Source organism: Larimichthys crocea, chromosome XIII (assembly GCF_000972845.2).
Source record: "Larimichthys crocea isolate SSNF chromosome XIII, L_crocea_2.0, whole genome shotgun sequence".
NCBI classification, from domain to species: domain Eukaryota; kingdom Metazoa; phylum Chordata; class Actinopteri; family Sciaenidae; genus Larimichthys; species Larimichthys crocea.
In genome coordinates this window covers 30,467,428-30,490,521 of record NC_040023.1, presented here as the reverse complement: position 1 = coordinate 30,490,521, position 23,094 = coordinate 30,467,428, and the positions used below count along the sequence as shown (strand labels likewise).

Sequence of the window (23,094 nt, the reverse complement as noted above, 5' to 3'; positions counted from 1 at the left end):
AATGGTCACCAATCTGTCCTTGACGTCCTCCAGGTCCTGTGAAGGACAAAACAAATAAAAATAAGTTAGTTAGTTTGCAGATAACCAATACAATCTCAAATGTGTCTGACCTGTTGGACTGGTGAAACATCCTCGTCAGTCTGCAGAGTCATTGTGTTTTTTGGACAACCTGTAACTGTTTCACAAACGCACATGAAGACATATTGACAGTGCGAGGACAAAGCTGAAAAGCTGCATGTCATGTTACCTGTGTCCGAGGCCATGATGGACATATCATCTGTCCTGTGATCTCCATGCTGTGCGTCCTTTGTGCGTCTTTAAGCAGGCGCGCACAGGTGATTCAAATTGTCTGATTAATGAGCGCGGAGCAGGGCGCAGGTAACGGAAACACGTCAGTACCTTTTGGATTAGTTTGAATAAATATGACAACATACTTTTTTTTTTTTTTTTTTAGATATTATAGCGTATTTCTGAAATAATATATACCGCATTTAACGAGCGACAAACTCAGACTCGAAAAATAAATTATAAGTTTTTTAAAAATTATTTACATATTGTATAGTTCACTGTTACTGGTTTTTATTTTACTTTTATTTAACTGTTATTTATACCTGTGTATATAGTGTTAAAATTCATATCGTATAGTATATAGTATCGTTTTTTCTTGGGATTTTTCCATCCAACCTCTATAGTGTTCAAATGTTTTTCTTACTACTACTATCTAACTTACCGTTTGGGAGCTGCTGGGATTAATCAAATATTTCCGATTCTGATAAAGTAACAACAGGCTGTTCAGACAATTATCTTATCTAGTTTAAATATATTGAGGTTGTATTCATTTCAGTACAAGTTTTTGGCTTTGAAGGTAATTTTGGGCATATAAGTATTTGTTAAAATGATAAATACAGCTTCTTGGTAGGATTTGTGATAAATTGCAGGCATAAAAATCAAACGGAACATAAATGTTACCACGAATAAGTATAAAAACTCACTTCAAGTCCACAAAAAAACAATTATATATACATGTCCCATCAATATCATCCAATAATAACAAACCAACTTAGCTCTAGCTGAGGCAACGTGCTGCTGGCCCTTTAAGAAAGCTGTCGTCATTGTTTTGGGGGCGTAAACAGGAAGACTCGTGTTGTTTCATGAGGCGACAACATGCTGTGAAACATCGTGACGTGAAGTTTGATTTGTATGAAGTCGGTTTGTAACGTGGCTGTTGAATTACTTCAGTCCAGAGGAGCTCACAGTTCAGCCGCGGCTCGTCGACTCGGAGCAGAGATGTGTAAAGAGCTGAAGACCAAAGTGCTGCGTCTGATGCCGGCGACCTCCAACGGGCCGTGCGTCCACCAGGAGAGCCACACAGGTAAGACTGCGACCCAGCTGCACGTGTGGGTGCATGTTTTGATAACAGGTGAATGACTTTGATGGATTTTAGCTGCTGGAGAAAGAAATGTGCATCAGATGTTTAATAACGTAAACACTGCAGGGTGTTACATCAGATTCCTGTTTTTCCTGTCGTGTCACATGGGCCTGCCCACACCTATAGAGTTATAAAGTGATAGACCAATGATTAAAACCACATTATATAAACAGCTGTCTGCAGCTGAAGCAAAGCTCTATTTACAATGTGACACTTGAGATAACTGGTTTTCAAACTGAGGTCTGGGGACCAACAGAGGTCCTTGAGAGGGTTGTAAGGAATCCCCAGTAAAAGGAGGAATATAATATTTTATCACATTTTTTTTTTGGAGGTTGTAACATCAAGGAAATTGATAAGTTTGACTTTATTTTTTTTGGTGGTACTTGACATGGCAAAGTTTGTGACCCCTTGGCCCAGGTACAGAAATAACAGACTAATTTAAAGTGTTTCATGTGTGGACGGATTAACAGCAAATGTGTTCAAGCATTAAAAGTTAAGAAATCAAAATGATGCAGCAGTGGCTGAGATTTCCTACACTTCCCATAATGCAACACAACAGCTGTGTTAGACACAAATGCTGTTTATTGGCAGTTCTGGAGTAATATGTGTAATTTGTTACATACCACCTGTGCCACCTATACTACCCCAAAATCCATTTACAATACACAACTAAACCGATCAGTACAGGATTAGTTCTTTTCTTGTTTCTCTTCTTGCAGCGGATGAGCCTTCATTGACCTTGCTCTTTGTTTTTGAACTGCAGATGGTGCTGAGATCCTGAGTTGCACAGTGAAGGCTCTGAAGGAGGGCGCAGTGGTCGCCGTCCCCACAGACACCATCTACGGCCTGGCATGTCTGGCCCAGAACTCTGAAGCCATCAAAAAAACCTACGACATTAAAGGACGAAATGGACAGAAGCCGTTGGCCATCTGCGTCGGAGAAATTCAGGATATCTATAAGTAAGTTCTCTGCTGGTTTACCACCAGAATCAGAGGAAGACTCTTTGACCTAGGCCCATAAGGCATCATCCAGAAAGCCAGCACCCACCTGCAGGCTCCGGGAGGTTTAAGATATTTTGTCATCACTCCTCATTATCTCTATGTATCAAATACTCAAGGTACAGTACTTGAGTAAATGTTCCTGGTCACATTGTGCCTCTGCAAATACATTAGTCATATGTAAAAGAGGCAGCGATCTTCACACCATGGACAGACATATCACATTTTGTGACAGGCACACCCGCTGTCACAGCAGCGTCATGTATTCATTAATTTGACTAATTTTAAATATTAAATGAAAGCATGAACTTTAAATGAAGATATTTGTGAGTAAGTCACAAACTAATGCAGAGAAGATGAGGCCAAATTACATCAAGCACTAACAGTGTCCAACACAACCAGCTTTAAAATCACAGCTCAACATAAACTAGTTTTTGTTTCCACGCACAGGTACTGTAAGGTGCCGGTGAAGGAGGCGCTGTTAAGTGATCTGCTGCCAGGTCCCGTCACTCTGGTGTTCGAAAGATCTGAAGTCCTGAACACAGACCTCAACCCGTTTACTTCGGTAAGTCCTTTTTTAACTGAATCATACTGAAATGAAAACACCCATCTGTTGTTTACACGTCCCGTGTGCTGCTCAGCTTGTAGGCGTACGTATCCCAGACCATGCCTTCATGAGACGCCTCTGCCAGATGTGCGGAGAACCACTCGCACTTACCAGCGCCAACATCAGCTCGCACACCAGCACCGTGGCTGTACATGTAAGTGAAAAGTAATGCATAACGAGTCGAGAGATGCTTTTGTGAGAGTCTCACATTCATTATTCATTTTCAGTCCGTTTCCCAGCATCTTAATTCAGGATGGAAGTGGAGTGTTTCTCTTTGTCTTATCTCTTAGTCATTCACGTTTACAAAATTGTTCTTTTAATATTTAATGCTCCTGTGTTTTCTCCCTGAAGGAGTTTCAGGAACTGTGGCCCAAACTAGCAGTGGTGGTGGACGGAGGACCAATAGGAGACCAGAGCCGCCTCGGATCGACAGTGGTCAACCTATCAGTACTTGGCAAATATCGCATCATCAGACCCGGATGGTGAGTTCAGGCTGTTACTGTTCATGTTGCACTCACTATATTATTTTTTTTAATCTCCAAATGACATCATAGGTACGAGGTAAAGGAGGTGAATGTTATGGAAGTCACATTATACTTTGAAACAAAATAGCCCCACGCTCAGCCCCGACAAAGGATGTGATGTGACTGTTCAGTTGTCCGTAATAAATAAATATTGATCAGAGCAATCTGGAAACGGTGTATGACACCGATGCTGCAGTTTGTCATCTGATAGTGTAATATTGAACAAAGTGACATCTTGGCACCATCACGAGAATAATTTACGGTGTTCCAGATCCATGGCTTCTAATATGTAGTGTATCCACTGAGGTTAAGTGACAGTATGCATATTGAATATGATTTTGAATGTGCCGTCGATGCACATTATGCTCCCATAATGCAATTTATAAGGAACCCGTAAAAAAAAGTGGGTATAGTCATTGTTTTTATAATAACGTATCATAAGTCAGAGTGAAAGTTGTCATTCACAGCGATGAACCTGAGAATTGTCACTTCAATCTGAAGATCCCCATCTTTGTAGAGCTTTGTAGTGAGTTTCAGCTCCTTGTTCCCATCCTTCCTGTTTTGGTTTACTCTTGTGGAGTTGTTTTTTGGCCACAGCAGGCAGCTGTCAGAGCTTGTTGAAGAAAATGCTCACTGTACTGCTCTGCACCAAGCTGCAGACAGATACAGATGGGGACACTTACATGGTAACGGAGGATGCAGTCAGGTGGAAGATAGCAAAATTAATTGCGGTATCTAGTTTGGAATTGGGACACGGCTAACTCTTTAAGGTCGGCTGCTAATTTGCAATACAAAACTAACCAAAGATGAACTAAATTCAGAAGTCGTTCAGGATTCAAATAAGGTGAAACGGAGAATAGAATATACACATTACTGAAGTGTAATGTGACATTACCTTCAAGTCTGCTGTTTACTACACAGCACAGGGAGAGGTGGGAATCTATGCCTCGAACATTAGCACAGACTAATTTATTAGAAAGATCCACCTGCATTAAGCACCTGCTGCTGTTTTCGGTTTAAGCTACAGCGTCATCACAATGTAGTCCACCACTGGGAAGATGAGCCTCCTGCAGCACCTGCTGTCATTAGAGGAAAACTAGTAAACAAAATGTAGCCGAGCATGTGCAGACAGAAAAAATTCTTCTAATTAATGTGGACGAAAACATGGCTGCAGCTTACTTCACTGTCTCACCATGCCAGCCTGAAAGCATTCCTCGCACACCTCACACCTTTTTGCATTAAAACACTAAATGACTTTAATTCTTTTTTCAGCGCCCTTTCTTCGACGGTTGACGTGCTGGAGCACAAATATGGACTGTCAGAGGACTTGGGCCAACAATGACCTTTGGAACGCTCCACAAACCCTTACAAAACACGCTGAGACGCACAACCAGCTTCAACCCTTGGACAAAAAGAATCCTCATCCCATCACAAGGAAGAATTAATCTTTCTCGGGAAAGACTAGAACTCAGGAACAACTCGAGCGTTAAACTGCTGACGGCCGATATTATTCTGTTGGCTGGTTTAAGGTCTGGAGTAACTTTTTCTTTCGGCGACCATATTTTCTGCCTTACTATGTGTCTGCTATCGTGGGACTATGTGGGGTTTTAAGATGTATCGCAGTTCCTTATCATTTATTCAGAAACATAGGTCAGCTTTGCTCTTCTTTGTATAACAATAAAACTATATGTTTTTGTATTGTCTATTGCAATGTAGCTTAACTGAGAATGTAATGGTTTGAGTTTTTATTTTGACTTGATAATTTCGGGAACTTATTTTATAACCAAAGTCCAAAATTATTTTTTAAAAGTATGAATCCCCTGTATTTATTTTATCCGTTAGGCTTGCATCACAATTGGTCACTTGCCACAGTTGAAACAACACTGTTTTATGTTGTAGATTAAACTATATTGCATTTACAAGATGGAGAATACTGTAATATTTTATTGGAGTTTCGTCGGAACAGCATAAAATTCATCAGCCCACTTGTGTTTCAAAAACTGGAGCATGATGTAAACTTGTCTCAATGGATTGTACAACCTTGGCACAGTCACAATAAAGTCTTACTCATGCATAAGAAGCCATCTGAGACATACTTGTGTCTTTTATTTTTAGGTGTCTGCATTTTACTCATAGTTGATTCTTAATGGAGTGTGAAATCAAGAGTCAGCTCGTAAGTGTTAAAAAACACTAAGAAGTGCCCTTCACACCCCGACACATCACAGAACATACTTTTATTCTCAAAACCTGCCTTTCGGAAAGCATCTTTTACTTTAAGAGACAGAAGGATTTCATCAAATCTGAATCACAAGAATCCATTTAGTGTCAGTCAGTGGTACGTTTCTATTCGTACAGCCACTCCAAAACATTGAGCCTCAGCCTGTACGCTCCGCTGCTGATTCTGTTAGTTTTGCTTCAGTAAGAGAAGGTTATGTGCCCACAGTGAACACTGGTTCTTTCTTTAAAGGGGAATTGCATCAAAATTCAGATTATCAGGTAGGTTTGTAAACATTAGGAAAAGTTTAGCAAAATTCAGACAACTAATGCATTGTCAGACTTTCTTCACTTGCCAAATGTACTAAGATAATCTTGACACTGAAGACCTTTTGTTGGTAAGCACAGTGGAAAGGAACACTTTTTATCTGCATGCTAAAATAACTTGAGGGGTACTTTTATTTTATTCACCAAATAATATACTTGAAGTTTTGTCAAGAGGGTTGGGGGATTTTTCTTGGGAACAAGTGGATATTGAACCGGGGTAAAGAGAAGATCAACGCTTTTTCTTTTCTTTTTCTTTCTTTTTGAGAGCCTGTTGTGGATGAATAATAACCCATAAAAGTATCTCTGTGGTAATCAGTTGTATTATTTAACTGTAGAGAGAAAACAAGGCCCTTACGTAGTGACACATAGTGTTTATGAATATCTCAGGCAGGAGTTTGTTTGAGGCAGTTGTTCATTAAGTTACATTGAGTGAATACAGATCAGAGAGCATTTTAGCATGTCAAAAGAAAATCAAACAAAATCCCACAAATAACCTTTTTAATGCTGCGTCACCAAAACACTCAACCAAGACAGACGCACCCCCAACACGGTCCTATTTTTGCAGATCAGCAAGTGTACACAAATATTCACATCTAGTCAATTAAAGGTCAAGTCCTTATGCACGATAGTCGATAGTCTGTATTCCTTTCATGTCTACACACACTTCCACTAGAGCATGTTGTTTCAAGTCATTTTGACAAAAAGCTCACATGAGCCACTGCTCCTTCTCTTTGTTGAACTGCTCCGCCCAGCGGCGGGTCAACTCCAGGTAGTGATCAGGCCCATGCGGGTGATAGTCCAAATACACACGAGTCACTGTTTTTTTTGGTACCGCCCTCTCTATCTGCGTCCCCTCGTGCCATTCGTTAAAAGACGTGATGGTGACGATGTCAGGCCTCACGTTTAACGCCGCCTGCAGGGCCGTCTCATAGTAACGGCCGTTCACCCTGTTGCGCATGTTGTGGTTGTTCCACGGCCGGATGCTTGTGTCGATATAACCAGGGCCGACGCTGGGGATGAAGAGGAGGTTGTTGCCGTCGCAAAAAGCTTTGATGGCCTTCCAGTTCTGGTGAGAGGAGCCGAAGGAGAAACCGTTGGAAGCAAAGTAAGTGTACATGCCATCAAAGCCACCTGCGAGGATGTCGTGCTTGTGGCGCTCCTCCACAATCAGGGCGATGAAGACGGAGTCATAAGCTGAGCCGCGTACACTGTGGGAGCCGCTTGGAGTCAAGAATTCAGACCAGGACTCTGGTGGGGTCAGGTAGGAGTCATAGATGTAAAACAGAGGAAGACTCTTCCCTGTGCTGGAAGTAAACTTGTAGAAGGCTCCGTGGTCACCATACCTTTAAAGACAAGAATACAGTCAAATGTGAGGAGCATTAATGTGGTCAAAAAGTAGCTACAATCTGCCCGTTTTTTTAGATTATTATTAGAGTTCTTGTGTTTCAAGATGACATGGGACATGAGGATAAGGCGAGCAGAAGGGGTTTAAGAGTCTGCTCTCTGTTGCTCATGCTCCAAAAACTCACCTATCCACCACCAAATGGCAGACAGACACAGTTTACAACAAACAATCAATATATATCAATATAGAGGAGCATTTAACAACTAATGAGCCAGATATTTCCATCAGGAGCTGGTGGAGACCAAAAACAGAGCTAAAAGCAGAGTTATAACTGGACTTGTATTCACCATTTTAAAGAAATTATTGTTTTCACTACTTGTTTCCGCTGCCACAAAGTAACCAATACTATCAATCAATCAGGTATTGCAGGTTTAAATACTACATAAAGGGGAAACTGTGATTAAAGAAGGATAATGAATCACATCAATAAAAACATCCTCTGGGTACATGAACGAATGAATGTCCAACAACAACTTCAATGGAAACCCAACCAATAGCAGTGTGAGGATACCTTGTTATGGACAAATATATTCAAGGGAAAATTATCATCCAATATTGGTGCTAGAGAAAAGGTCAGAAGGTAACTGACTCTTCCATTAATAACAACCTGACTAGAAGGTGAGTAGTGGGGGGTCACCATCTTGGTGAAATATAAAGATTTGCTCACCGTTTCTTGAATATTTTTGCAGATTTGGGGTTTTTGTTTGTACTTGACTTTTTAGAGCAACCTTGATGTTAAAGGTTAGAGAAATTTTTTGCTTCAAACTCATAAGTCATAAAACTGGCTTTATATAATCAGAAATGCATTCTAAAAGTATTCTTTCAACAGTGCATGCAATCTTAACAGTCTTCTATTTAAGTTGAGTCAGTGAGCCAGACAAGTTCCTACCTGTCAATGATATACTTGATGTTGTCGTGCACGCTCTGGTCGTTTCGTCCTCTGTATGGTTGAATGTGAAATGCCACCTAGGAAAATATGCAGAAAGACCTTTTAAGAATTATACCACAGTCAGCACTCACAGATGACCTTAACAAGTATCGACTTAAAATCAAATTTATTCAAATCAATATTCAGCTTCTTAGGAGAGACTCTTCATAGAGGGCTGACAAGTGCAACAATATGACCCTGTAGTTTCCAATTAAAGTCTGAGAAGTTGCCAGGAGGAAAATAGCTCGATAAGATGCATATTATATTAGCGTTCAACTGTTTTAAATGTGTGAAAACAAGTTAGTCATGCACCATTTTGACCTTCCTGAAGCACCATGACATCGGGCATCTGGTTTTTCAAGCAGTTCTTTTTGGACAGGATGTGTTTTCACTTTTTCATTTTCCTGACAAATTCTGGCACACTATAAGAGATGTTTTCACCCTTTAGAGACTTTTGTAACACTCAGTGGAAACACTCACCGGGACTGTTAGATGTGAGTATTTGCAATTAATGAACAAAAGAAGAGGAGGAACGAGGGACCTGAAGTGACATGTACACAAAAAGTGCTTAAGTTGAATATTTTAAGGCGCGACCAGAGAATTCAGCGATTTTGAATAATGTATGATCAAAGTGAAACACTTTTCTTCTTGAGCAGTGGACGCCCAGGGGGAACACAGTGGAGGAAAATGGCTTTTTCAAATAAAGGAAGCGAACAGCAACTAAATAGATATAAGATGTCATTGGGTGAACTACATGAGGCTAATATAATCAATGTTGTATGATGCCCGTGTTATCCCTTATAAAAACCTAATGAAAGTCTGCATTTCAGTATCAGTATTGTGCTTGCACAAGAAGTGAGAGTCTACACCCATGTAGCTTCACAGTTCTGTGACTTGTTCTCTGAGCTAATTTTATTCATGGTAAGCAGGTTTAATGTTTACTATGATCATTATATTAGTTTAGCGTATCAGTATGCTTAGATTTGCGAACTGGCACTGAACGCAGAATATGGAATGGGAATATATATAATGGTAATATAAGAGTTTCGCTTAGGTACTTTCCCATCAATAAAAGTATTAATTAGGTCATCACTAAAGTCATTATGATTTATCCTGTGGGTATTATGAATGTCATAGGAATCCACCTCATAATTGGCCTTAAGTCTGTGTAAAGGCAATTTTTCACTAGTTTTCAGCCCAGGATTTTTTTGGGGGGCGGTCCTAAAGGGTGGCTCGATGACACGTTGAGGCCACCCTGAGCATACACCTGCACCGCTAGCAGAGAGATAGAGATTAATTCATCTCGCTCACTGTCTTAAAGTTAGTCATGTCATTTTCTGAACTCATCTGACACGTTTCAGTCGCTGCTTCAAAATTGCTGCTTGACTGCTCCCACAAGTGGGCGTGGCTTCTGCACAGTCCCCACAGTCCTGGAGCTGAGAATACTGCTCATTTTTACCTGATTTTGACACCTAATTTCATAAATCATTCATTTAATAATCAAATTGGGCTGGGTGGTCAATAAAACTTTCTTTTGACAGAAGACAAACTCAGAACACATATTTATTCTTACTTTACACAGACTTTAAACAGCTGCTTCAGCAGCAGACCGCTACCTCCACCAGGTAAGAAGGAGCGCTACCACAAGTCCTTCATTCACGTCACACTTTTTAACACCAGAACGACTTCATGACTTTTTTCTCTATATTTCTGATTCATGAGTAATTCTTCTTATCCACCTTGTGCATACTGGCTCCTGTGACAAGTGAATTTCCCCAGTGTAGGATCAATGAAGTCAGTCTTATGTTATCTTTAGTCTGGACCAAAGTGGTTGACTGACTAAAATAGCATCACTGACCGAATATGTGCAGGATTAAAAAGCGCGTATCACTTTCTCAAATATCTCAATGTTGAAAAAGGACCTTTTTCAGTTTTTACATTTTATCTTTGTTAGATGCATTTTGTAATGGTGTACCTGTCCAAATGTTCACTATAGGGAAGCTGTATTGCAAGCAGATGGTGCACACTGCGCTTGAGAGTTTCTGTGGAAAAAGGGACTTTTGGCGCACACAGTGTGTCCCTGTGACATTGACCATAAATGTACCAATGGATTAAAGCAGCGTTTGGATGTTTGGAAGAGGCTAAAGCTTTGCAAACTGTTTTTTAAGCTGCAAATGTCTATAGTTGAACTTTTTAGCTGGAAGCAAGAAAAACAGGCTCACTTGCGCCGCTAATGGAGACACTAAGTGCTTCTATGTGCAACAAAACATACCTTTTTGATGGTGTAAGAGGCACTTTGCTGGCAAAATATCAATTTGAAAGAAAGATAGAGGAAGGAAGATCCTGTCCATCAGAGTAAATAGCCTGGGATGAGTGTTTATGAAGTCATAACTCTCTGGACCTCTTGTAAAGTAATAGTCCAGTAAAGTGAGATAAAAAAAAATTATCCTAGTTTGAAAGATTTTAAGGTATTAGAGGATGTAAAGCCAAATAATTATCGTCCACGGAGAGGGAAAAGTTGTTATGGTCTCACTGCAGCAGATCTCATGCCACCAGAAAACTCAGCTCATTTTCCAAACACACTGGCCCATTACTCTCTGGTAATTTAGAAGTAAATGAGACAGAGTCGACGCATTTTAATACCTCATAAACATTGACAGCATGAGCCTGGAACAACCCCAGCATGATTTATGCTGAGCAGAGTGGAATTTAGTGCCACATCATGCAGAAAGCACAAAGGGATGGATATGAGCCAACACAACCATAAAGGTCCAGACCTTTAGAACAATTTGATCAATTTCAACAAAGCTGAGCACGTTTCTTTATGCAAAAGTGTCAGCTTCACTCTGTGGCCAGAGCTAGTGCACACACACACACAATAATGGAGGGTCACAATAAAACTGAATGTAGCTACTCAGTGCAACTGGAAACAAGAAAGTGTGTCTGATGACATCACAGGGCACCCATGGGCTTTATTCCCCTGTGTACATGCAGCTACATGGCCTACTTACTTTTACAGGCCCCTCAGGGTGCAGATTGTTCAGGGAGGCAAACTGAGTCATGGGACCCATGATGCACATTTTCCCTCTGCTCTCTCTACTTCCAACCCCCAACCCTTTATCCCCACCCTGTCCCCCCCACCCTCCCCTGGGCAGAAAAACTATTTCAGCTCCACTTCAAGCTGAGGTCAAGCAGCAGCACCGATGTGGATGCTTCATGTGATCGGCTCTCCAGCTCTACCATACAAAAAACACACAGCACACGAGCTGTGTGTGGGTGACGCTGAAATACTGTTTGACTTATATAATAAAAGGTACATTGCTTTCTTACCCAAAGAGGGATCAGTGTGTTTTTAGCTGTGTGTGTGTGAGGGATAGTCAGTGTGATGGAAGTTGGATTTGGTTTTGCTACCGTATTTATTGATTTCCATTTTAAGTTGTGAACATGCAGTTTATGTTATTAAGTGTATGTTTATTATTTAAAGTTCAATTTAACTATGCTACAACTACAAAACTTTTACATTTCTATCCAGGAGAAATGGGTTGGTTTAAATACAGTCTAATTCTGTTACTCTGTGTTTAGTTACCTCTTGTTATATCTCACTCTTCTCATCCTGTAAAATATTAAAAATGTAAAATAGAATTTTGCCTCCTCCTCCTGCTGATCAAAACACAGATGAAGGAGGTGTTAGGAAGGCAACAGTCCTCTCCATAACACATTATATTATCAGTTAAATTATAAAAAAATAAACCCTGCCTACATGTTTTGTATCACTTGGACATATGTCACTTTGCCAAAGATAAAGACGCTCGATTTTGATAATCGATTAAGTAATTTTTTCAAGCCCAAATGGTCCCAGCTTCTCAAATGTCACAATTTAATACTTGTCTAGTAAAAATTAACATTTTGGAAAGCTGTTTAAAGAAAAAAAAAAAACAAGAAAATGTAATACATGGACTTGCTGTCAGAAATTACAGACATTTTTCAATATTTTTAGGGCCCAACACATTTTCTTTGCACACGGCCCTCCTTAATAGGTTTATCCAGCCATGAATCTTAGAAGGTTTAATGCCATATTCATGCCCCACTGAGCTACATGAAACCACTGTAAAGACTCATCCGCATGCTGTCTTAGATTACTCCGTCGAGCAGTTAGTTAGGAAGAGTGCCGAGCCCACTGTACTGTAATCGACAAGACAGCACAGGGCACTAAAGGACAAAGATATCAGATGGAAAGCAAAGTGCATGTGGACAGGTGTCTGATCCCTCTTTCACAGAATAAACGTTTAATTTGTTTTATGGACATGCAGAAGATTTATGAGCTTGTTCTTCTTTGTCGTATCTCTGCATCATTTGCTCATCTTTTTTCAGTAACATAACACTATTTTAGTGTAATTACATAGACTCTCCAAGGGGCCTGATGTTTCAAAACTGCTCATGTGTTGTCATAATACATCTCTCAGAATGTAGCCACTTTGCTGCAATAAGCAGATTGCAGATATGTGTTTTTTTCCCATTTTTGGCTGTTGCCACTGCCCCGGTGGGACCATCTGTCTTCCTCACTTAGGCTTCCCTCCCTTCTCTCAGCCCGCCTTTCAATAGAAAAGAGCAAAGAAATGTTTTAAAGGTTGTCGATTTAGAAAATTTGCATTAGAGTTTCAAATGATGAGAGCCAAAGTTCTCTACCCTGTCAGCGTTTTGCAGAAATTATGCAAGAAGAAGCACTCCAAAGATAAACAGCCTTCTGTGCAAAGAGAGTGGGAGGAGTTCATCAGCAACAAGGAAAACTGCGAGAGGATTGCTTGGAAAGACTGCACTCAACATGCCGATGTGCACTGAATAATTTTATCTGCTCTGCTCTCCTATTGTGATCTTCTCAGTGCTTTTATAAAACACACAGATAAGAACTTCTGTTATATTTCAAAAGGATGCAAAAATATAAAGTTGATTTGCAGAAAGCATGTCACAGTCTGTTTTTACACGCACGCCTCTGCCACACTTTCTTATGAAAATGTCATGCTTGAAGGGTCACCGATGACAAGAATGGCTTTAAATTCAATCTATTAGCTTCTCCCCTGACAGCATTATGTGTAAAACCTCATTAGCTCGGCGTTGCATGTCTAATTCAGGCGTTCTCGTGTTGCCCTCGCAGAGATACATTATTCCTTTGCCTGCAGCCAAACGGCAGACTAAACAAATGTGATATCAAATCTGACAGACTGGCCTAACAAACCTACTGCGTCTTGTCAGACTTGTTTATACGGAGAACAAGACAGTATGTGTCACATCGCTGCTGGAAAATAAACTCACTTTATCTTCACAACAGCATACAAGCTCTGGTATGATAATGAGTTGTGTTACAATAATGATGCTTCTATCCAACTACTTTGCATTTAATCTTGGTGATAACTTTAACATCATGTAAATACAAGAAATACAAGTAAAACAAGATGTAAAATCTTCCCTTACCTTCCTGTGCTAGATGCGCAGTCTAGTAATATATATGATCATGTTATACTCAGGAAGAGTGGTGTTCTTTTTTCCTACAATTTCACAAATTTTGTGTCATCTCTCAACTGTAATGCAGATTTTATTTGTTTGTTTGAATGAATAGGATGAACTGTAATGCAGATTTTATTTGTTTGTTTGAATGAATAGGATGATTTGTTAAGATGAAGACAATCTATGGACCGGGATTCAATTTGACTTTTTGGTAAAAAAATATCAATAAATAGTTAAAAATAAATAAATAAATAAATGTCTTGTTCAACAGTCTAACGCTCAAGCATTCATTTTACACTTATATATAACAAAGAAAGCAGCACAGCATCATATTTACGATATTTTTTTCTCATTGTTTTGCCTGAAATTGATGAATAATTTCAGCTCTAAAAACTGTGGGAACTCAAACAAAACCTTACAGTAATTAATGCACATGCTTTATTTGGCTCCTTGCCTTTTTGGCACGTCACCTGACTGATTTTTACTTAACTTAACATGTAGTGTGTTGCGCAAATGCTGTTGGTGCATTATTAATGGCACCTGCTTTGACATAGGAAAACTCTTAGAATCCTGTCTCTCTCTATCTCTCTCTATCTCTCTCTCTGTCGTGACTTTAAATCTATACAGAAAGATCTTGTATCTCTCTTTGTCCCTCCCTCTGCCTTCCTTTACCTTCCCTCTCTATCTTTGTTTGGAGAGGATCTGACATGAACTGTATCGCATTACAAGTAAGCGTTCCCTGTTAAACATTAATAAGCTTTTGGGAGGCGGGTGAGACCAGTGTGGACAGTTATGTCCTTCAATGTGCCATTTTCCAACCTAATTGGCAATTGGTCACATGGTTTTGCTACCCCCCCACCTCTCTACCCTGCTGATGTGAGCTCCCAAGCTTGTTCATTCCTCACTGAACAACTGATCCAGCAGCAGCAGCTTTCTGACCTGGTTTTGCTCTAATACTGGAGAGTTCACTGAAGCTGCAAACATCCGGAGTCAAATCCTTGAGTAACACAGACTTATAAGAAGCAGTAGGAAAAGTTCAATACCTCACAATCTTGCTCACCTGTGACAAAAAGAAACGCTCATTTGTAAACCTCGACACAGCAGCTGGTTTGTGACTGCTATCCCGAGCAGTGCTTAACACTGCTCACCTGTGAAACATCAATAATTCTTTGCTACCTCCTGTGTCACTGTGCTCTTAGCGAGATGAATGGAAGGACAGATCATGGACAATCATATTTACATGTCAAGCCTCAGCTTAATTCATATTCTGGCTACGATTCAAAAGTAAAAGAACGGGTATCTCTCCAGACATTGACAACTGAATTCTACAAGCTGGAGGTTTTACTCAATTAGCCTATTTTAATGTAACTATACAACAGTTTAGTTTACAGTGTGTGAAAGCCAATGGGCACAGTCCACTGTACTTAATGGAGTGCCTCAAGGTTCTGTGCTTGGCCTGCTTTTATTTCCATTGTTTTAAATAATTCAGGTGCTTGCACAAATACAGCTAATACTAATTTCTATGATAAGATGTTGTATACCCATAGCTATAGATTCAGCTATTCACAAATACAGTCTGTCTTTACAATCAAAACTAAAAAGAAAGAAAGAAAGAAAACACAATAAACTAAAACTAATAAACCCTTAATGTTTTCTGTTCCAGCCACTTGGAACGGTCTGCAAACTTAAATTGCAACAGAAACTGGTTCAGCTGCCTGTTTATATAAATGTTGAACAAATAAAAACAGGCACAAATAAACGACTAATAAAATAAAAAACACCCGCTGCTGATGCCAATACCAGCATTGTTGGTGCAAAACCAACTTCAGCTGCTGACTTAAGATGGACAAATCATTGCAAACAACCATTTTCCTGCACAATGTGAAGTATGCAGTAAACATTGAGCTAAATATTATGCCTCAGAATAGATTTGATTCATTGCTCTTCTTTGAAAATTTCCCCATTTTTGTTTCAAGGCTCTCTCTCTCACACACACACACATTTTAACAGATACCCACTTTAAATGTGCTGATGCCTTTTTACCTTGAGGTTGTGTCTATATGCAGCGTCCAGTACAGCTGGTACCAAATCCTCAGCGGGTTCCCCGTTGTCGTCTGCCAAGCCGGGAGGATACCAGGACAGGACAAGAACCCCTGGAGACGCATGAAAAACGCACAAGTCTGATCATCCATCCTGGACCAAAGACGGGTTAATACCTTAGAGAGCATCTACTGCTGAGAACCTATGTCCAAAATGCATATGAACCTCTAAAAGTATTATCTTATGAACTGTTGAAATGATGTATGTATTTTATGACTTATTGTAAGAAACGCTGACAATTCTGTGGGGAGAAACAGGTGCTGAGAAAGTTTTGCTGTCATTAATCTACTGGAAGGTTTTTCACACAGCCCTTCACACAGTTTTACAGACCCGATTGAGGCCATTGAACAAACACAGTCAGTTGCTCTTTTATTGATCATGCTGTAAAATTTCTGGCCTGCTAATCCATTAGGGTAATTACCACAGCTATTTCACAGGACTCACACACATGCTGATAAGGTTTGTGGCAAGACGCTGTATTCATAAACAGATTATGAGACAATGAGTCCTTGTGTCCTTTACGCGGATATGTTTAAAGATCTCCAGCCCATCCCTCCAAACTCTGCCTGTTCGCATTTGTTTGTGACGCTTTTCCATATCTCTGCTTGTTTTAAGGTTGTTTTGCATCTCTTTGTCATCATGTGGTATCCCTGGTCACTTGCGTCTCTTTCTCTTCTTTTTTTGTCCCTTTGTGGTTGTTACGTGGTTGTTTTGAATCTCTTTGTGTTCGTTTTGCATCTCTTTGTGGTCCTTTTGTGTGCCTGTGTTGTCATTTTCATGTCTTTGTGGTTGTTGTTCATTATTTTTTTCCACAACATATCTTGGCATTCACTTCAAATAGAGACTCTTGCTGAAGGGATCAGGGCGCTACTGGGCCATCTAGAGTCATCTATGGCTGTATGGAGTGGAGTTGATTGTATCTGAATGCCTACCTGCCCATCACCCATATCCTGCACCTGATTGATGAATATGCATCTTTGGACTATTTATTATGTCTTGTTTTAGTGGCAATCTCTCTGCGCAGCTCGAGTGTGTGACAGCTCATAAATCCCAGCAGAGAAATGCTTCCTCATGCTCTGATGCTGGATGAGAAATAACTTTATATCAAGTACAATGGTGCCTGGCAAAAGAGAGGATCTGGCACATCGGATATGCACTCAGGGATAATTCATTAAACTCATGTCCACTTGCTGTGGTGCTGTGGGGGCTATTAGATTACAATACCCAACTATGCCTCAGTATATTAAGAATATGGTTGCAGCTATTCATTTTATTTATGGGTCTCTGAAGTGGTCGGGAATCAGTCATTAAGCCAAGTGGAACTATTTAGAGTTTGGCTGGCTGTGGTGTCTAATTAAATAGATTGTTTTTAACTAAGAATTGTGAGGCGGCACTGCCATGATCCATCTGTCAAGGCGGAGAAGTTTCAATGGGATGGGTGGTCTGGTCATCACTCTGGATGGTGTACAATAACCTACTGAGTTGCAGAACAGAAACATCAGGGCCTATCATGTGTAGGCTGCTGACGGGCTGGACACACTGGGCTGTTACTTGATAGCAGGCTTTGGGACTCTGCTGTCTTTTAAAGGGATCCATACAAGTTAAGACTAACGGCAGATAAATATTTCATGGAACGTCAGAAAAACTGAGGCTTCAAGTTCGTAGAATAGAGACGAGAAACATTAGGGCTGAGTGTTCATTACCTTATGTCTTGTAGCTACAGTACACGATCCAAGTTAACCCTTAAAGACTTTAAAACTCAATCATCAGATGTGTTTTACGACCATCGTTTTTATTAAATCTATTTGTTACTAGTCGTTGGTTGTCTGCGCTTTAGATGTGTTGTTTCTTGTTATGAGGTTGTCACACTGGAATTGTTTTGCACTCAGGTGATCCCTACCTCAGTGAATTAAGCTACTGAAGTCTTTGTTTTACTATTGTTACAATTCTGATGTGGACCAGAGTTTCAACTTCTTAAACTCTGGTAGTCATGAATGTAGTTTACTTGTAACATAAACCTAAAAAGTTGTCTTGATACTTTGATTTGGCTTTCAGACTTGATGTAGTTTCTCTTTGGGACTTTGGGCTGAGGGTGTGGGGAGCTGTCCTGTGGGTGTGTGGTGCTGAAAATGTTTTAGCATTACGCCAGATTTCTGTGCAGCTGCTGAGCACGAAAAACACCACTCAGCTCTTTTCCAACCCCCCTCCATCTCTCTCCAACAATTCCAGGGTGCCCCCATTACATCTCTGAACTGTACCTGCTGCAGATGCTCCGATCTGCTCCATGTGGGACTCCAACACGTCCGGGTCCCTCGAGCTGTACGGATTGAGTTCAGGGTAAAAACTGGAGCCGATGTCCTCGGGTGGCATGTGCCTTCCTCTCGGGTAGCTGGATGCGATTTTGGGGTCCCAATGTGGAACCAGGATGTGGTCCCAGTGAATGTATTTGCCGTCCATGTGTGGGTTACCGTACCAGGTGTAGTAAAAAATTTGAACATCATAAAATATGGTCCCCTCCGGACCGGAGTTGGACAAAACTGCTTTGGGGTTGCTGCCAGCCGGTCGGGCATGACCAGGGGACGCGGTGGCGTCAAGGGATACGGAGCGCCGGTCCATCTTGCCGCCTATCATCGGCAGGAGCTCCAAACCTGGAGCCAGATCCGAGAAGCCGTCACTTGGCTTCAGGGTCCTCAGTCCCATCATGGCCCCAAAGATGAATAGCGTAAAGAGAAAGAGAGCTATGCAAGCTTTCCTTCGTATTCTTGCCATGTTTGGCTGGAGTGGACTAGGACCAGGAGCGCAAATAAACCTCTGTCTGTCCTGTTTCTTCGAGCTACTCTTCAAAGTATCCTGCAAAGTGGCTACATGATTGCAGTCCAGTCGCAGCAGGCTACCCGCAGTTGCCTGTGAGGTTTTTAACTTTATTCTGCAGCTTCATTTTACGCATTCTGCAGTGCTCACTCACATCAGAAACTCAGTCCCCCCAAAGCTTCTTCTCCTCCTTAGAAGGAGCCTGACCAAGTCTATAAACGTGCTCTCCTCCCAGCTCCTCCAAGACCTGCTGGAAATTTCTTTTCAGGGCGAATGTTCCCGATGTTGTCCACCATCAAGACGTCTCACTCACTGATCTCCAAACTGTCACTCCCTGAGCATTTACTCCCTCCAGCTGTCCCGCCCAGAAGCTGATCCATCCACCTGACACCGGACAGATGATCGGCGTAGAGATGCGGAGTGATGAGCTTTGGTGATGGTGTCCGGAGGGAGGTTTTTCCAGCCTCCGTGGTTGGTTGGTTGGTTTCTCCTTCACACACAGTCCGTTTTAGAAATCAGAGAGGCGGGACTCGTCTGATATGCCTAATTTGTTCCTGACTGCGGAGCTTTGCGCAGACTGAATTTACAATATTTAAGACAAAATATATATATAATATTAATGTTGTCTGCAGATCAGCAACAAAGATCAAGTTAGGCTCTGGTCTTGTCTTTATTTTAAAAGTGAGCTCACAACGAGTCATTACAGAAGCTGAGCTCAGTTCTTATAATATTGTTTTTAAAGTTCAAACTTCTGTTTGACTTTGTGGCTTGTCCTGCACGGAGAGTTCAGAGTTATACTGACATCTAGTGGCTATTTTACAGAACACAAGGGCACTACACCATGCTGCCTTCAGGTACTGGCGGACAGACGATAACACCCTAGATGTCTGGCTGACTGAGTGATAATTTACAGTTTTTTTTCTCCTTTGGTTTGGCTCATTTCTCGAAACAGAAATGACTTTCTCAAAACTCATCATTTGGCAAACAGTCTTACAGTTCAGCACAACACCATAGCTCACTTGCAAAAGCGCATATCTCTCCCAAAACAGTTCACTCATGTGTCAAAACTACATTTCTTTCTCATGTAAATAGCCAGTACCTCCAGAATGCATCGTCCCTTTGGCATTGTGTAAGTCAAAATGTTTAGATGTTTTGTCACTATGGCAGAGGACGCCTCATGTCCACCTCACCAGTCCTTCATTCACAATGGTTACTGTACTAGGTTTTTTGTGTGTCTAGCTAACAGAATACAATTGTGTATAAAACTGAAAAAATACAAAAATAAAAAACAAGATTTAAGGGTAAGAGTGGCCTCTAAGGTTTGACATCACGCTGCCAAGGAAAGGTTGCCACTTTTATTCACACACATAAAGTAACCTCCATATCAGAGTAAAAAGAAAATGTATAAAGCGTGTATGGTATTCATGGTATTATGTCGATATGATTATGTTGACTAATTTGGACAATTGAACAGACTATTTTGCATGTGATGACATGTTTTGTAGAGAACAAGCGTTAGACTGAGAAATCAATCAGTTTAAAATCAACAGGATCTATTCACTTGGAAATTGTGCTAAATGTTGCAAAGGTGTATACTAGGACATTTGCAATGTGATGAAATCAATGAGAAATACAATTCTGTTGTGAACAATCGGCCGGGTGGTTGAAGGATAGTCCATGTTGTTTTGAGAATGTCATTTCTGTTGTTAAAGAAAACTGTAACACCACACATTTTATAATTAGCAGTACACAACAAAAGTTAAACTTAGATAATCACACACCTTTTAAATTAAGATGATTAAATTCCCATTAAAGATTATATATATATATAAATCTGCTTACTTGTTGGTTGTCTGCCTTTAGATGTGTCGTTTCTTGATGGCTGGTTGTGAGGTTGCCTCACTGTAAAGCTCTCAGGTTATCAGGTGATTTCTACCTGATTGAATAAAGTTATAAAAAACAGTTGATGAAAATCATATAAGTGAAACAATGTATTTAACATTTGATGCTATGATGTGCAGTTTAATATCCAGAGAGTGCAGGGAATATTGTATTCTTGTTTGTTGTTGTTTCCGTAATTAATCCCATCCAAGCCAATTTGATGGAAACTTTCCTTCAACTTTTTTTATTTATTTATTACTCACTCCCGAGCTTTGAAGGTTTATTGGAAAGCAACATGTGGCCAAATGGGGCGTCCTGCTGTTTGCTTTCAAAACATTATATACTGGATAAATTGATGTCATGGGGGCGTCCAACAATGCCAGAACAAAAGACAGCCATCTTTGCAGTCCATTAGCTTGTTGCACTTTGGCTCGAGAGCCAAACACCTTGGCTTCCGGCCAAGACAATGTGAGGCAGCACTTGGAAGAAGCACTGACCCCTGGAGATGACTTGCTGAGACTTCTTTAGATTGTTTCTCTGCTGGTCTACAGAGCAGTGTGTCGAGGCGTAAACGGATGTATTTATATCCACATCTGAACTGTGCGTTATAGGTTTGCTGTTTGATATAAAAAATAAAAAACACTTCATCCTCACGTTGTCGAGCACAGATTGTTGTGTTATAGGCTGTTGTTAGATGGCGTGAAAATTCGGCTTTGCCAATACAAGCAATTCATTTTTTTTCTTGTGTCCAAATGACCAAAAAGCGTATTTCAAGTTATCACATCCGAAATTAAAAAGGGATTATCGTTATATGTTTTGCAGATATATAAAATATACACAAGTCTAGTCATTTTATTTATTTATTTATTTTCAACATAAAATGTAAAAAAACAGAAAATACTTGGTGCATAAACCTAACAAGAAAAAACTATTTCATAATATCTGGTCATATTAATAAAAAATATATTTGGTGTGTTATGGGTGTATTCGACTTGATAGAAAAACATTAAAATCCTACCCTCGTTGTACTTGTTGTTTGTCTGTTTTACTTTGTAAAATAATAATAATAATCATTCTCCGGCCAAGAAATATATTTATAAGCATATGAATTTTTAACGCATTGATATGGGCCACACCTGATGTGTGCTGTGCTATCATATATATATTGACACACACACATATATATATATATGGCATATTTAATGCTGTTAATTATGTTTTTTAGGGCCACAAACACGCACGTTTTGCGGGTCCACAAGGGGTCGTTGTGGTAGTTGTGATGACAATCGACAGGTCTGAGACGTCCATCAAGCGTTTTTATACACAGAAGGTGGAGCTGCGCATCATCCATCCAAAAAAAAACAAAAAACTTAACACTACAAATTATGTCCGAGTTAATCTCCACTGATAAATATTAATTCAACTAATCAATCTTCTTAGCTCGCACAGATCGAAAATTAAGTTAAACTGTTAAATTTCCAGTATCAACAAATAAATATAACAAATTAATAATGTGGCCTGATGTTTGATGCATCATCAGATAAAATGTATATTTCTTATTTTATTTCATCCTTTTAATATTAGCTGTGTTTATTATTTTCATCTTACATGATGTGTTTATGTTTCCTTTGTTTTTTAAATTATAATAGTTATTATTTTTGTTTTTCACTCATGATTGTAAAACTATTATTGTATTTATTTATTTTTGGGTCGGATTTGGACTCTTTCACTTTCCTCTATCTTTGAATCATCCATCACTCCACAAGGACACGAGTCAACATCTTAACATGATGTGATCAATCACTATTGATCCATGAATACGTTTGACCAGCTTGGCTTGTTGTCATGCTGCTAACCAACTCATATTTTGGACCAACCTTTTTTTTCTTTTTTCTTTTTAACTGTTCGGTGTCATTTTGTTTAGTTCAAGTCCTCTTTTAAAAAATGTAACTCTCCACCTCGGTGTTTTGACTCAGTTCAACTGCTTCCTCCTCTGCTGCATGAGGAGAAAACACATTTTTTCATCTGGATCACAATAATTTCTCTAACATCTGGAGAAAACAAGAGGCATGCAGCACCTAACTCTTCATCTTATAAAATATAACTTAATTTAAATACAAACGGACCTCATTGAATTTAACTTGGATGTTTTAACCTGTTTTAAAACAGGCACCACAGGCTCCTTCAGGCTTACTTCCTTCCTGTTGTCACCCCACCTTGATTACATGTGCTGCATGCATTTACATTTTAAGGAGGAGAAAGAAAATGTTGTAAAATTCAAACCCTTTTTTTTTTTTTTTTTTTTTTGCAAAGGCAGCGGTAATTTGAGGAATATCTGAATAAAAGCAGAATGTTGTGCAGAAATATC

At 39.9% G+C, this 23,094-nt stretch overlaps 2 protein-coding genes across 4 annotated transcripts; one reads left to right on the top strand and one right to left on the bottom strand.

Moving 5' to 3' along the window:
* Positions 1 to 315: 315 nt before the first annotated feature.
* yrdc (yrdC N(6)-threonylcarbamoyltransferase domain containing) lies at positions 316 to 5,477 on the top strand. Of its 3 annotated transcripts, none has more exons than XM_027286354.1 (7): positions 316 to 378; positions 1,240 to 1,372; positions 2,193 to 2,388; positions 2,878 to 2,992; positions 3,069 to 3,188; positions 3,386 to 3,516; positions 4,831 to 5,477. In XM_027286354.1, exons 2-7 carry the CDS (start codon positions 1,288 to 1,290, stop codon positions 4,898 to 4,900), a joined length of 717 nt encoding a protein of 238 aa, XP_027142155.1. In that variant the 5' UTR covers positions 316 to 378; positions 1,240 to 1,287; the 3' UTR covers positions 4,901 to 5,477. The 3 variants fall into 3 exon arrangements, with proteins under 3 accessions (XP_027142155.1, XP_027142156.1, XP_010729920.2); XM_027286355.1 differs by having other exon boundaries at positions 316 to 391; XM_010731618.3 differs by lacking the exon at positions 316 to 378 and having other exon boundaries at positions 1,109 to 1,372.
* LOC104919567 (glycoprotein endo-alpha-1,2-mannosidase-like protein) lies at positions 5,307 to 19,370 on the bottom strand. Its single transcript, XM_010731617.3, has 4 exons — positions 18,293 to 19,370; positions 15,978 to 16,087; positions 8,394 to 8,470; positions 5,307 to 7,442 (listed from the first exon to the last, which is right to left on the bottom strand). The coding sequence occupies exons 1-4, from the start codon at positions 18,801 to 18,803 to the stop codon at positions 6,806 to 6,808; spliced, it is 1,335 nt and encodes a 444-aa protein (XP_010729919.3). The 5' UTR covers positions 18,804 to 19,370; the 3' UTR covers positions 5,307 to 6,805.
* Between the last annotated feature and the right edge of the window lie 3,724 nt (positions 19,371 to 23,094).

Coding starts and splice junctions, on each gene's coding strand:
- yrdc (XM_010731618.3), top strand. CDS start 1,201: ATGAAGTCGGTTTGTAACGTGGCTGTTGAATTACTTCAGTCCAGAGGA. Junction 2,389..2,877: donor GAAATTCAGGATATCTATAA/GTAAGTTCTCTG, acceptor TTCCACGCACAG/GTACTGTAAGGTGCCGGTGA. Junction 2,993..3,068: donor ACCTCAACCCGTTTACTTCG/GTAAGTCCTTTT, acceptor TGTGCTGCTCAG/CTTGTAGGCGTACGTATCCC.
- LOC104919567 (XM_010731617.3), bottom strand. CDS start 18,803: ATGGCAAGAATACGAAGGAAAGCTTGCATAGCTCTCTTTCTCTTTACG. Junction 16,088..18,292: donor GATCGGAGCATCTGCAGCAG/GTACAGTTCAGA, acceptor ATGCGTCTCCAG/GGGTTCTTGTCCTGTCCTGG. Junction 8,471..15,977: donor CATATAGACACAACCTCAAG/GTAAAAAGGCAT, acceptor ATATTTTCCTAG/GTGGCATTTCACATTCAACC.